General features: G+C 38.9%; 1 protein-coding gene and 1 long non-coding RNA gene across 4 annotated transcripts in view; both read right to left on the reverse strand.

Annotated features, from left to right (window-relative positions):
- The window catches only part of LOC119479039, a 29453-nt gene extending 27676 nt beyond the window's left edge, over positions 1-1777 (reverse strand). Inside the window, exon 1 of the long non-coding RNA XR_005204585.1 lies at positions 1601-1777. This is a non-coding gene — a long non-coding RNA (uncharacterized LOC119479039). The remainder of the gene's footprint in view (positions 1-1600) is intronic.
- A 704-nt stretch (positions 1778-2481) lies between these two features.
- Positions 2482-14132, reverse strand: part of rnf213b (ring finger protein 213b) — a 43061-nt gene continuing 31410 nt past the window's right edge. Inside the window, exons 46-65 of one of the 3 annotated variants that reach the window (XM_037754108.1) lie at positions 13826-14016; positions 12541-12663; positions 11552-11653; positions 11229-11471; positions 10125-10209; positions 10006-10040; positions 9648-9745; positions 9410-9560; positions 9165-9330; positions 8989-9083; positions 8025-8273; positions 7399-7531; positions 7226-7309; positions 6220-6388; positions 4758-4959; positions 4598-4675; positions 4217-4414; positions 3707-3796; positions 3202-3380; positions 2482-2795 (exon numbers count right to left, since the gene is read on the reverse strand). In XM_037754108.1, the coding sequence (XP_037610036.1) occupies positions 2657-2795; positions 3202-3380; positions 3707-3796; positions 4217-4414; positions 4598-4675; positions 4758-4959; positions 6220-6388; positions 7226-7309; positions 7399-7531; positions 8025-8273; positions 8989-9083; positions 9165-9330; positions 9410-9560; positions 9648-9745; positions 10006-10040; positions 10125-10209; positions 11229-11471; positions 11552-11653; positions 12541-12663; positions 13826-14016 (2810 nt within the window). In that variant the 3' untranslated portion in view covers positions 2482-2656. Of the gene's footprint in view, positions 2796-3201; positions 3381-3706; positions 3797-4216; positions 4415-4597; positions 4676-4757; positions 4960-6219; positions 6392-7225; positions 7310-7398; positions 7532-8024; positions 8274-8988; positions 9084-9164; positions 9331-9409; positions 9561-9647; positions 9746-10005; positions 10041-10124; positions 10210-11228; positions 11472-11551; positions 11654-12540; positions 12664-13825; positions 14017-14132 lie in introns of all 3 variants that reach the window. The other 2 variants (XM_037754107.1, XM_037754106.1) reach the window with 2 other exon arrangements.

Genomic DNA, 14132 nt, shown 5'->3' on the forward strand with positions numbered 1-14132 from the left:
TTATAACTTTCTATTCTAATTCCTGATACTTATCAATACAGAGCTTATATCAATACACAATTGCTATGTCAACACTAGTATGTTGAAATATAAAGTCATAGCTCATATAAAATAATGCATAACTTGTTTTTTCTTTGAGAGAGTCAGTGTTAACATCATTTTTTTGCAAACATTGCTGATGTTTGTAGATCTAAAGCAACACCTGTTGGATATGTTTACTCTCTTCTTGAGCAGAATATTCAATAAAGTGCAGACCTGACTTCACCACTGTGTGCTGTCTTATTATTTCCTTTACATTAAAAAGTTGACTGTACCAAAGGTGAAAAGCTTCATTTATGACACATTAGCATAGGTTAGCCCAGCTTGCTAATGTAAGCATTGTCATCTCAGTTCTCAACAGTTATCAACATTGTGTTCATCCCACATTATACATGATACTATATATTCTGTTATATTCTATTCAGGGCTGTCAAAGTTAACGCAATAATAACACGTTAGTACAAATTCGTTTTAACGCCACTAATTTCTTTAACGCATTAACACAATCAATCTTTGGGAGTTGTAGCGGCTCAGTTTGGCGACGAAAAACTGTCATGTCCATTTTCAAAGGGGTCCCTTGACCTCTGACCTCCAGATATGTGAATGTGTCCAAAAAAAGTCAGAAAAATGTCCAAAAAAATGTTTAAAAAAAAGTCTGAAAAATGTAAAAAATCAAAACAAATCCGAAAAATGTAAAACAATTTCCGAAAAAAGTCCCAAAAAAGCAAGAAAACTGTCTGAAAATGTCCAAAAAAGATATCCGAAAAAAAAGTCTGAAAAATGTAAAAAAAAAAAAAAAAATCCAAAAATGTTTTGCTTCTCATGAAGGAGGTTAAATAACTTCCTAAAACTAAATTTTGACAAGGAAAAACTGTCATGTCCATTTTCAAAGGGGTCCCCTTGACCTCTGACCTCCAGATCAGTGAATGTAAATGGGTTCTATGGGTACCCACGAGTCTCCCCTTTACAGACATGCCCACTTTATGATAATCACATGCAGTTTGGGGCAAGTCATAGTCAAGTCAGCACACTGACACACTGACAGCTGTTGTTGCCTGTTGGGCTGCAGTTTGACATGTTATGATTGGAGCACATTGTTTTATGCTAAATGCAGTACCTGTGAGGGTTTCTGGACAATATCTGTCATTGTTTTGTGTTGTTAATTTATTTCCAATAATACATATATACATACATTTGCATAAAGCAGCATATTTGTCCACTCCCATGTTGATAAGAGGATTAAATACTTGAGAAATCTCCCTTTAAGGTACATTTTGAACAGATAAAAATGTGCAATTAACAGCCCTACTATATACATTATAGACTTGAATTGTAATGTAATAACTTTTACATTGTAAAGTCATTAAAATAAGGTTAATTTAAACCTGGTGTTAAATCACAGCCTCGCTGAGCTCACAGTTACATCCTCAACCAGTTAGTTTGAGATGAAAACGGCTGTTTTTCAGATGAAGTCCATCAAAGTGTTTCTATCTTTAGTCTTTAACGTTTCTAACCATCAACCACAACAACTGAATAAAGCAGGTTATTGTTGTCTACTTACTTCAACAGCTGGATGGATCCATAGCTGATCAGCTCCAGTTCAACAACAAGGTAGGCTGTATGATATAATAATGTAATATAATAATGATTAAGAGGGTTTAATTAACAACAACAATCCTCCTGATCAGTGAAAGTCCTCCGTTCACTCAGTGGAGACGAAAAACGCGTCACATCATCTCTGTGGTAACGACAAGACCCGCCCCTCGACGGCTGTGATTGGTGGAGAGAGAACGTTGTTTTTTTAATCCGTGCATCTGATTGGCTGGACGGATCTGTCTGTCTAACGTGTTGTGGATTAAAAAGGGGCGTGGCTCGAACAAACGGTTTGGTTGGCTTTGCAAAGATGGTTAAATTTGAACAATCTGCTTTCTATGGGATTTTTAAAATCTATTTATATTTATATATATATTTAAATTCAATCAATTTTTAAATGTGTGTATTTATTTATGCATGATTTTCCCTTTGTATTTCACCCCTTATTTATTTCCTGTCTGTATTCTGTTTTTTATACTTTGTTTTGCACATTTCTTTTTTACATTTCATTATGCATTTTTTGCCTCATTAGGCAAATGAGGGGGCTGTCACTCCGTTGTCACCCATAAATAAATACAAAGTAAATGCAAAAATAAATAAAAAATAAATGCAAAAATAAATAAATAAATCCAAAAATGTATAGAAATAAAAACATAAACAAATAAAAGGGAAAATTAAACAGAACAGTAAATAAATAAGGTAATTAATACAAAGATAAATAAACTGCGTTTTTTTAGCTTTTAAACTGAACCTGCTAGAGCCTCTGAAAGACAGTGAAGTCGGTCGGGATCGTGGGTCTCAGAGGGTTAACAGGTAGGACATATAACATAAAGAAAAAAATAGGCCTGCTTCAAATCAAATGCATTTATTGCACCACCCTGTCACTTTCAGACTTCTCAAAATATACAGAAACAGTTAATCAGAACATGCCCCTTCATTAATCACAGACATTCAATCTAAATCCAGATGTCCCATAATAATAGTAATAGAACAATAACAACACAAATAAGTCAGTAGAAATAATCTATCTCCTTTTAAACTGGACAGCAGCCCTCCACACGTCAGCTCCTTGTCCCAGTGTGATGTCCTCCGGTAAAGACTCGAGCCCCAGCAGGACTGGAAGGCCTTTCTTCTCCAAGTGGCTCTCTAAGGTGGACCTGATGCTGCAGACAGCAGGGAGGGAGGGCACAGAGAAAACAACTGTTAGCACCGCATCCATTGTTTTCACCAGGAGCATGCCTATTCACTTCACCGTCCAGCTGCTGCTTCAATAGAGATGACCTGTGACTGAGGGGAGACAACTTAAAGCTCCTCTTCCCTGACAGATGGCCGCCTGGAGGGGTCACACTCTGGTCCTGGAAGTCAAAAGGCTCCAAGTCCCCGGGTGAGACCTCCACACTTTACTCTGATTAAAGCTGTCAGGAATCAATGGATTCCTTTAGACCAGGGTGGTAATCTCTGACCTGACAATAGGCACACTTCTTACATTCATGAGTTTACCGATCCCCAAAAACACCTCTTGGGTAAACTCGGGAATAGATGTCAATAATGCAAACGGTTGGTGCTTACTCCCAGTGTGGTTGGTAACGCTGGTCGGGCACGTCGGTGCTCGTCTTCAGCAGCAGGATTTCATGCAGCTCCAGAGAGAAAGTGTCAACATCTGTGACGGCGAGGAAAACCTTCAGCCCTTTCTTCTCCTCCTCGGACAACTTCTGCTGGAACTCTGAGGGTAGCCTCTGAAACGGGTCCTGAAACATCATCAGGAATTAAATCAAACTTTAATGTGATTAAACTGCTTTGTGGCAGAAACTGCGGATGAGAACTATGGAGGACGGAACCAGCCAAAATCAAAAATAAATTAAAAAGTAAATAAATGACTCGATAAATAAATAAATATGTCATTAAAAGGAGCAAAAAATAATAATTAAAAATAAATTAATTAATTGATAAATTGTGACATAAATTGATATTTCTGTTTGGGGCTCAGCGTACGCAGTTCAACTGTCGCGTCTGAAAAATAGGGATGTTTTAATCGTATAAAGTCCTGTAAATTTATGATTTTACTGATACTTACTTGCTTTCTGCTCAGCATAAGCTCAGATTTCCAAGAAGTCAGGAGCTGCCAGGTGAATATGCTGTGTTCAAGTCTGCTCTCTCCAAGACCCTGAAAAGAAAATGAAACAGACAAGTTTAATATTTCATAACAGTGTTTATTTTTTCTTGCAAGTTGTAGCTCCTGAATTATAGCTCAGTGTTTCAAGTGTTCTTTATGTATTTCTCTACCTCAGTCATTCATTTCTGCATGTCAGACTGGTGAAACTTGCTTTACTTGTGTAATCCATCACAGTCACGGTTACATTATCGTTGCATGGTAATGCAGTATTGCACTGCGGTACTCATTATTGCATCGTGAACATTTTTATTTCACTTATTAGTGTCAAAAATCAGTTATTAAATGGGAGGTTTATGGAGAGAAAAGCAACAAGAAAGGGCTGCATCGCTGACAAAATCCTGTCAACATAATCACATTCTTTGCATAGCAGTGTTGTAATGGAAATAGCTGTGGTGGTCTGGAGGTTTCTACCTTGGCTACAGCGCTGGAAATCTGTGGTTCCATCTGCAGTGAATCAGTGAGATAGGACAAGAGTCGACCTTGTGGATCTCCGCTTGTCTTGCCAAGGAAGCGAAGGCCGATCTCCACCACAAACACGGCGTCACAAACATCCGTGTACGAACGCAGCACCGTTCTCATGGCGCCGCTCACCGAACCCTTCAGCGGCTCCTGTAGGACGGACGGGGGGAGACCGGCGAGAGGAGTGTGAGGGAAGGAATTTGACCTTTAACAAAGAGGCCTCACAAAATCCTACAGGGGCAAGCTACTGTGAACATTCTTCGGCTGGCATTAGTCGGTTCCAGATGAAGACTTTGACACCGTAAAACACTGAAGTTCATGAACTGGTCTTACCTGATGAATCTTGTCTCGGACCTCAGTTAGAACCACAGAGAAGTCCTGCAGGTGTCTGTTCAAGTACCTCGAGGTATCCTGATTTTGATCAAACAGTGCTGGTTAGCAGAATGTTTGTTACTACCTGATATGCAGCTGTATGATTAGTTCAGATTTTTACCGCTTGGATGAGAGGTTTTCCAGCCAGGAAGCGACGGGCCAGCTGGGTCTGGATGCCCGGCAGGTCGTAGGTTCTGTTCGTCTCGCCACCTATCTTCAAGGTGTAGTGGCAGTGGGATAAAACCAGAGGCAGCAGCTCTCTCTCCGGGCTGCACAGAGTCAGCTGCGTCTCTGATATTCTCTCTAGAGGAACGCTGTGGTCACTGGGGAAAAACAACAGGAGCACGTCCATGTTTAAAAACACAAGAGGCTGCCTCGTCAGAGTTGACGTGATGTTCACAATTTATATTAACAATATTGTAACTGAGTATGCTGATACTGCACACTCAGCCACTGAAATCCTACAGCAAGCAAGATTATCATGAAGTGGGCATGTCTGTTAAGGGGAGACTCGTGGGTACCCATAGAACCCATTTACATTCACATATCTGGAGGTCAGAGGTCAAAGGACCCCTTTGAAAATGCCCATTTCAGTTTTTTCCTTGCTAAGATTTAACCCAACTTTGGAGCGTTATTTAACCTCCTTCCCGACATCGTAGCATAACATGGTTGGCACCAAGGGATTCATTAGGCTTTGTAGTTTTATATGTTTTATATTATATGATATATTTTAACCTACTAGAGCCTCTGAAAGACAGTCAAGTCAGTCAAGCTTGAAGTCCCGCCTGCAAACACTAAATTTGGTCTTTGTGCTGCAAAAACTTGGAACACATTTGTACCTGTAGGTGATTTTAAAGCCATGATTACACTACTCCGCTCTTGAATGTGACTGTTTTTAACATTGTTATATTTTTGTCTCACTGATTGTGATTCGTTAATTATGTTCCGTGTGTATTTATTCTGTTGTATTGTACTCTCGACATCATTGAAAATGAGGGCGTCCCCTCAATGATTCCTGGAGATTTAAATAAAGGTTGAATGAATGAATGAACAGGTACAGGTGAGAAGATGATGATGCCACGTGCATTAAAGCTCTACACTACGGTTTATGATACGCTGAGAGGGGATTGTACATCTCCAGAGAGTTATCAGGATCAAATATGTGATTCAAGGGTCTTTTATGAACACTGGTAAAGAGTAATGTGTTTCGCTCAGCATTCAATTGTTTTCTCAAATGTTCAAGTTCACATAAGATGCCTCTTTGTGAACAACTCACAAGGTCAACTTACCAAGGTTATAATAGTTTTGAATTTTGAATTATTATTATTTTTTTTTAATCTTATTTTAGTTTTCAGTTTCAGTTTAGTTTTAGGTAGTTTTCATAGAGTGTTGAGTGAGTTCTGGTTTAGTTTTAGTTTGTTTTTTTTAGGGCCAGGTATAATTTTGTCAGAAATATGTAGCGACACATTCTGTACATACAAAATACATGTTTTCATGCAGTGCTCTTTTAAGTCTGAACTCGGCCTTAAAAATCAACTCAAACAGCTCAAACCCAGCGGCCCCTGACTCTGGACCGTACTGACCTGTCCTCTTGGCGGCTCGCTCTCACCAGGCTGTTGTGAGTCTCTGACAGGAAGTCCACCAGAATCCGGAGACACGACCCGGGTCCGTGTCGGCACGGTGTCAGAAACTCCCCGGAGCTCTCGGTGGTCACCTCCTCCTCACACAAGTTCACATCCACACCCAAGTCTGCTGCTGTACACAGACACACACACACACACACACACACACGCACACACACACACACACACACACACACAAAGAAGAAACCTTTATTTGTCATATACATACATGAAATTTGACCTCTGCATTTAACCCATCCTAAGTGTTTTAGGAGCAGTCTGCTGCTGTAAAGCGCCCGGGGAAATCATGCAGTGAAGGAAGCACACACAACTCATCACATAGAGCTGTTAACTTCTGCTTTAACTCTGATTCAATTAAATAATAATAATATTTTTCTTCTAAATTCAATCTGATTTTGGTTATTATAATTTGATTCAATAATAATTAATTAAATAAATATGTGCAATAATAAGAAATTATCCTTATTCTCTTACAAAATTAAGAAATATATATTTTTTTTTCTAAAATAAGAGACAAAATGTAAAGTTTTCACTAGACACCAAACACTGAAGACTTCAAACTGTTTATGATACCAGTATCTTCACTATAGCTTTATAACTGAGCCTGTTACAACCTAAAAATCGCAGGTTACGTTAATGCGTTATTCATTTTTTAATTAATTTGCGTTAATAACGTGTTATTATCGCGTTAACTTTGACAGCCCTACTTTTAATTCTATGTTCTAAATCACATGGTAACTTCAGCTTAGAAAAGTGCTCAATAAATAAAGTGTGTTGTTATTTCTGGTATAGTAGTTTCTTTAATATTCATATTACTGACATTGGTAGTAGTACTGATTATCTTTTGACAGATCGATGCATATTTTATAATCGATGCAGTTAGAGCAACAGATGAATCGTTGCAGCTGTACAACTGTACACTCAAACATCAGAGTTAAATGCTTACAGTTGTTTGCCACCTCCGCTCTGAGGCCGTTCCACACCTTCATGAATCTCTGGACTCTCTCCTGCAGCGTCTTCTTCTGGTATCCTGACGAGGACAAAGAGAGAGCTCCGTCTGTGTCTGTGTGATTTGTTTAGTTGCTTGTATGTTCAGTTATAAATGAAATGTTGTTATACCTGCTGGTATCTGCTGTATCATCTGTGAGATGGTCTGATCTGTGGAGGCGGACGTCAGAGGAAACGCCCTCATTAGGTCCGACTGTAGAGCAGCCAGCTCAGGTAGGTGGTGTAACTGCCTCACACAGTGGATCTGACACAAAGACAGTTACTACAGTCAGGACACGTCAGTCACTACAAAAACAATATGTCACTAATGTCAGGACTTTCACCCCTAATTACACGAACATCCTAACTTCCCAAAATCTTAAATAAACTCTCCTAACTTTCGGATAACCGTTCAGCTGTCCTAACCTTCACTTTTCTTCTGCTCTTTGGACGTCAGAGCTGCCTTCCTCTTCCTATAACATGTCAGTGTACTTCTTCTACTTCTTTATGATAGCATCAACATATATATAGTATAGACCGTGTCTACTATCTCAGCCCGCTCTCTTTCTTTTACCTCCTGAGTTGGAGTTATTATAGTTAGAGTTATTAGACTCTTCCTATCTTAACTTGAGACTTAAGATTTAAAACATTTAAGATTTAAAACATGTCAGATCTGCTGTACATCGGCCTGATTATCCTCCACTGTGTCCCCAGACTTTGTCAGAGAGAAGGACTTCACATGAAGAAGCTCGGTATACCTTCTTGAGGAACAGGCTCAGCAGCGGTAAGGGCATGCTTCCCTGAGCTTCCCCCACCAGCTGAGAGAAGCGCACCACGGTCATCGACTCCGGCAGAGTCCAGAAGGAGGAGCGATGTGTCGGGCAGTCGGAGGGGAGCGACAACATGGTCCCAGGATCTCCGAAGAGGAGATTCATCAGAGGACTCCCGGCTAGTCCATCGTCAGCGCCGATTCTGTCTTGAGCTTCAGACAGATTCTTCTGCAAATCCTGAAAATACAAGAAACGCCCTATTTAAACAATCTATAGTGCATGGTCTAAACTGCATGGTGCAAGTGCATTTAGGGCGTGTCCAACTCCACTTCTATTAGTTAAGAGGCGCATAGTCTGTGTGCAAAGTAAAGCACAAGGGGCAAGGTCACGGCGGTCAGTGACTGGAGGAGCGCTGAGAGCGCGCTGCAGGTTGATCAATACAGAAAGCCTGAGAGCCTCACTTCATTATATTCTGAATTGTCACCTGCCACCTGAATTTAGTGTTTTCCTAAACATAAATAAAGCGTGTTTAACGGAGGAGGAACGCTGCTGCGTCCCTGTGTGTGTAACAAGCAGAGTGTACGCGTGTTATGAACCTACCTGTAGACACATCTTAATATCTGAATAATGAACTCTTTAAATAGCAGGAAAATACTGCGCCAGACTTTAGGTTTTTGTTGATCAATGGTGCAATCGCCTTCTGCTGCCTCAAGATATCAATGCACCAACAAAGCACCTGACCACACCTCATTTAAAGACCAAGTACAAGTACATTTGCTACTTACACAACGCGGGCGCTGGGCGTGAAAATGACGACTACATCAGTCTGAAACTAGCAAGGACAGCTGCGCTGTGCTGTGTGCCGCTTTGCGCCTTTGGAAAGGTCACAAGCATCGAGTCCAGTTACAGACCTGTAAGCAATCAATGCTTTTAAATACATGGTATTCCTTACCTGGAGTACTGGGTTGATGGCAGAATCACAGACGAGCTTCTCCCACTGTTGACGTCCTGGTCTGGAGGACAGATCCGGTCTTGCTCCACGAGAACCTTCAACAACATTCAGCACAGTTACGTCACATGTTCTTGTTTTATATGAACAATAGAAGCTGAAGATCGTTGTAAAGTCACCTGGAGTGAATTCTGTGCATCGATTGAGAATCAAATGAACTGTAACCGCCGTGTTGTCCCGGTTCTGATCCAGCGTCTTCATCAACACACGCAGGTCCTGTTCAAGGTGGTTCCACAGGAAGTTGACCACATCATGGGGTCTGGGGTGGATCATGTTACCAACTCCCTACAACAACGCCAGTATTATTACATGATGCATTCTTCTCAATACGTCTGATGTGTAAATATGTTGTGCCAAGTCTCACTCTGTTGTTTCTTATAGCGCCTTGCAGCATGGCGAGGTGTGTGAGCAGCCGCAGGATGCAGGACTGAGCGTACATCATCTGTCTTTCAGGGGCTTCAGACCGCCGGTGAGCCTCTCCTAATATGTGTCCCGTCCGAGTTTTATCTCCGACACTTTACACACACACACGAGGACGAACATTAATTAAATATCAGACGGAGAATGCTGCCACACAACTGGTTGACTGAAGAGATTCACACCTTTGGTTTGGAGTAAATCCAGCGACTGGGTTGTGTCCCACCCCACCGATCAGGACTCCACACTCGTGACATCGTGCTGTAACCACCGGTCTACCACACTATGGGACAATACAGAAGCATCACATTTATGTATTTATTCTTAAAGTGTAACTTCGGTATTTTTCAACCTGGACCTTATTTTCTCATGTTTATGTTAGTAACTAATGGGGACAATCCGTTCTGAAATTGGTCCAGTATTGCCTCTCTATTTATACTGGTCCACATTAGTCACTTAGACACACAAACATGGGACAACAGGCTCCAGGTTGAAGTCACCCTTTAAGGAATGTTTGCCAAGAGGAACACAAACAGCTCCTACCTCTGTCACAACGCATGGATGTCCGTTGGAACAATCTGTGAATGATGTAAAACACATTATGGACAATTCATAAAGAAGTGATGATCAAAAACTAAACCTTTATGATGTTAAATACTCACAGTACAGCTGTGCTTTCTTGTCGTTAGTCAACCACTGTCTGACTTCACTGGTGTGGTCATCAGGCATGGTCGGCAGAAAGGAGTTCTAGGAGCAAAAAGTAAGTTAATGTGTGACATTTCATTTCATTTATTAGGATCCCCATTAGCTAGCTATTGTTCTATGAAGGACGGAACCTGCCAATATCAGAAATAAACGAAAAAATACATAAATGACTCGATAAATAAATAAATATGTCATTAAATGTAGCAAAACTAATACTAAAAATAAATGTAGTCATTAATTAATTGATATAAATGTGACATAAATTGATATTTGTTTAAATATTCTTCTTCTTCTTTATTTATTTATATTTGTATTAATTCTCTTATTTATTTACTCTTCTATTTAATTTTCCCTTTTATTTATTTATGTATTTATTTTTATTATTTTATTATATTTTATTATTAATTTCTTTAAATTAATTTTTGCATTATTTTTTATTTATTTTTGCACTTGTGTTTTATTCATTTTTAAATGTACGTATTTATTTATGTATTTATGCATTTCAACCCTTATTTATTTCCCCAAACTTATTCATTTCTGGATTCTTTTCTTTATACATTCCTTTACACATTTCTTTTTACATTTCTTTATGCATTTCTGCCTCATTATGCAAATGAGGGGACTGTCAATAAATGCGTATATAAATACATACATTTAAAAATAAATATTAAAAAAATATAAAAAAAATAAGTGCAAAAATAAATAAATAAATAAAAGGGAAAATTAAACAGAAGAGTAAATAAATAAGGGAATTAATACAAATATCAAAAATTAAAACAGAAATGTCAATTTATGTCACATTTTATCAATTAATTAATGGCTAAATTTATTTTCAATAATATTTTTGCTACATTTAATGACATATTTATTTATTTATCTAGTTTTTGCCCAGCCGCTTCCCAGAGGAGCATAACGTGAGCGATGGACATTAATGGAAGTTATCTCCTTCAGAGCCACAGAAAACATCATTCAACTGTTTTCCCAGGCTGAGTCGTACTAACCGTGAGTAAACTGACCCTCATGTGTAAAGTTGGATAAGAGAAGAAGAAGAAGCGTCTTACTGTAACGTTCTGAGGCTGGGAGGCGATCTGATGAAGAGGAACCAGTAGAGGATTTCCACTGAGGATCACCGAGTCCAGATGGACCAGCAGCTCCAGGAGGGTTTGTCTCTGAGCCGAAAGATGCTTGTTGATGTGGAGATCTGAACCCGGTCCTCCGATCTGATTTGACAGAAGAGCAGTGCAGAACTCCCTGAACTCCCTCGACTCGACGTGTTTCAGGAGCTCCTCCAGTCTCGCCGTCCCCTGTACGTTCACGTAGAGCCACATGTTACAGAGAGAATCTACAATACACACAATTTACGTTAGACATCATGTATAGAGACCTGCGCGGAGGGAAGCATGTTGGCGTCAGTTGATCTGTAGCGACAGGTGACCTGTCTGAACAAGGCCAGGGCCAGCAGACTGATCTGGGAACCTCTCAGCTTCTACGGAGGAAATAAAACAACCGAGACGTGAAAGAGGAACACAGAAAAACAGAAAAATAAAAAACATGCAGAAGACATTCAAGAAAAGTCATTTGAAAGTTAAATGATCATGTTGTTTTTTTATTACTCTTACCAGTTAGTGTTTAAGATGGGATGCACACAATAGATGAACATATAGTAACATTTAACTTTAACCCATATTTAGCATTTAAAAGCAACATTTGATAAAAGGTTAATAACACACTATAATGTTGTTATAAGCAGATATAAGAGTTCTTTAATGTATTAACAACTTTAACTTTTGCAGATGTTTAAGTAACATTTATACGGAGGACGGAACCTGCCAAAATAAAAAATAAATTAATAAATAAATGACTCAAAAAACAAATAGATATTTCAGTAAATTTTGCAAAAATAATATTAAAAATAAATGTAGCCATTAATGAATTGATAAAATGTGAAATAAATTAATTTGCTTCTTTATTTATTTATCTTCATATTAATTCCCTTATTTATTTGCTCTTCTGTTTAATTTTCCCTATTATTTACTTAAGTATTTATTTTTATAATTTTCTTTATAATTTATTTATTTTTGCATTTATTTTTTATTCATTTATATATTGTATATAATAATATAAAATGTTAAAAAATGCCCTCATATCTGCATACAACTTCATTATAGTGTGTAATGAACCATTTGTTAAATGTTAATATCTTGCTTAAAAATGCTACATAAGGGGAGTTCAAATAAAGTCTGACCTCTAGTGGTGGTTAGGAGACATGACGGAGTCTACAGACGACACTTAAGCAGGATCATTAATCCGCTTTACCTCTAAACGCTTCTCATAATGAACTAAACATGATATCAGCTGTGGCATCTCTCTGACCTGGATCTGTGTCTTGAAGGTGTCAGATTTGTTCTCCAGCAGAACGTGGGCCACGGCGTCTCTCATGGCTCGGTAAGGCGTCCCACAGCAGAGGAACTGGTCCACGTTAGTCGGAATCATCCTCTGAGAGAGAAAGAAAGAATATACATACAGTATGTATTAGAGCTGTCAAAGTTAGCGTGATAATAACGCGTTAACGCAACTTGTGATTTTTAGGTTGTTTAAGAACAGTTTTAAAGCTAGAGTGAAGCTTGGTATCATCTGAAACTACAAAACCTGATGAATCCATCGGTACAACCATGTCATACTAGCTGGTCACGAAGGAGGTTAAATAACGCTCCAAACTTAATGCTAAATATTGGCGAGGAAAAAATGAGAAGGCCATTTTCAAAGGGGTCCCTTGACCTCTGACCCCCAGATATGTGAATGTGTGAGGGGTTTTGGCAAAAAAATATCTGAAAAAAAAGTCTGAAAAATGTTTAAAAAAAAACAAAAAACAGTCCGAAAAATGTTTAAAAATCTCCGAAAAAAGTCAATCTTTAAAGGGGTCCCCTGACCTCTGACCTCCAGATATGTGAATGAAAATGGGCTGTTGTTGCCTGTTGGGCTGCAGTTCTCCATGTTATGATTGGAGCATATTGTTTTATGCTAAATGCAGTACCTGTGAGGGTTTCTGGACAATATCTGTTATTGTTTTGTGTTGTTCATTGATTTCCAATAATAAATATATACATACATTTGCATAAAGCAGCATATTTGTCCACTCCCATGTTGATAAGAGGATTAAATACTTGTCAAATCTCCCTTTAAGGTTCATTTTGAACAGATAAAAAATATGTGATTAATCGTGATTAAACATTTTAAGTGGAGGTGACTATAAATATTTTGATAATCCATTAATTGTTTGTCATTTTTAAGCAAAAATACCAAAAAATCTTCTGGTTCTTTCTCATTTTTTAAATATTTGCCAGTTTTCTCTGAGAGTGAGCTGAACATCTTTGAGGTTTTGGACTGTTGGGCAGCCAGAATAAATGGCATTAAGACGACGTCGACTTGTGTCTGAGAAAGTGTTGGACATTTTTCTATATTTTCAGACATTTTATGCAATTAATCTAGCAAACAACTGACAGATTAATCAGTAATGAAGATGTAGTCAAGCACAATGACTTTTTAAATTTTGATTTCACTCTCATGAGAATGGTTTTCTCTTGTGTGACTATAAATAAAGTGTCATGATGACAAAGAGAAGACGTTGTTGTTTCTGTTGCTCTGTGTTTCTCTTTACCTGAAGTCGAAGGAGCTCCGCAGGGAAGAGCCATCTCCAGGCCGGGTTGTTCATCAGAGACAGGATGCAGTCCACCCCGGAGCACCTGTGGAGGGCTCGGAGCAGGTAAACCCGGTACCAGTCGTTAGCGCAGTACTCACACAGCGCCTTCACCTGCTGCAAGTACTGAGCCCCCACGTCTTTAGGTCGACCTGCATTTCACAAAGAAACTTTACTTCCCTTCTACAGAACATCTGATGACATTTCAGATCCCTGTGTTGATGCATCAAAACTCATTTTAGTCAGCAACTATGTGCACAATAATGAC

This window comes from Sebastes umbrosus, chromosome 20 (genome assembly GCF_015220745.1).
Source record: "Sebastes umbrosus isolate fSebUmb1 chromosome 20, fSebUmb1.pri, whole genome shotgun sequence".
Taxonomy (NCBI): Eukaryota; Metazoa; Chordata; class Actinopteri; order Perciformes; family Sebastidae; genus Sebastes; species Sebastes umbrosus.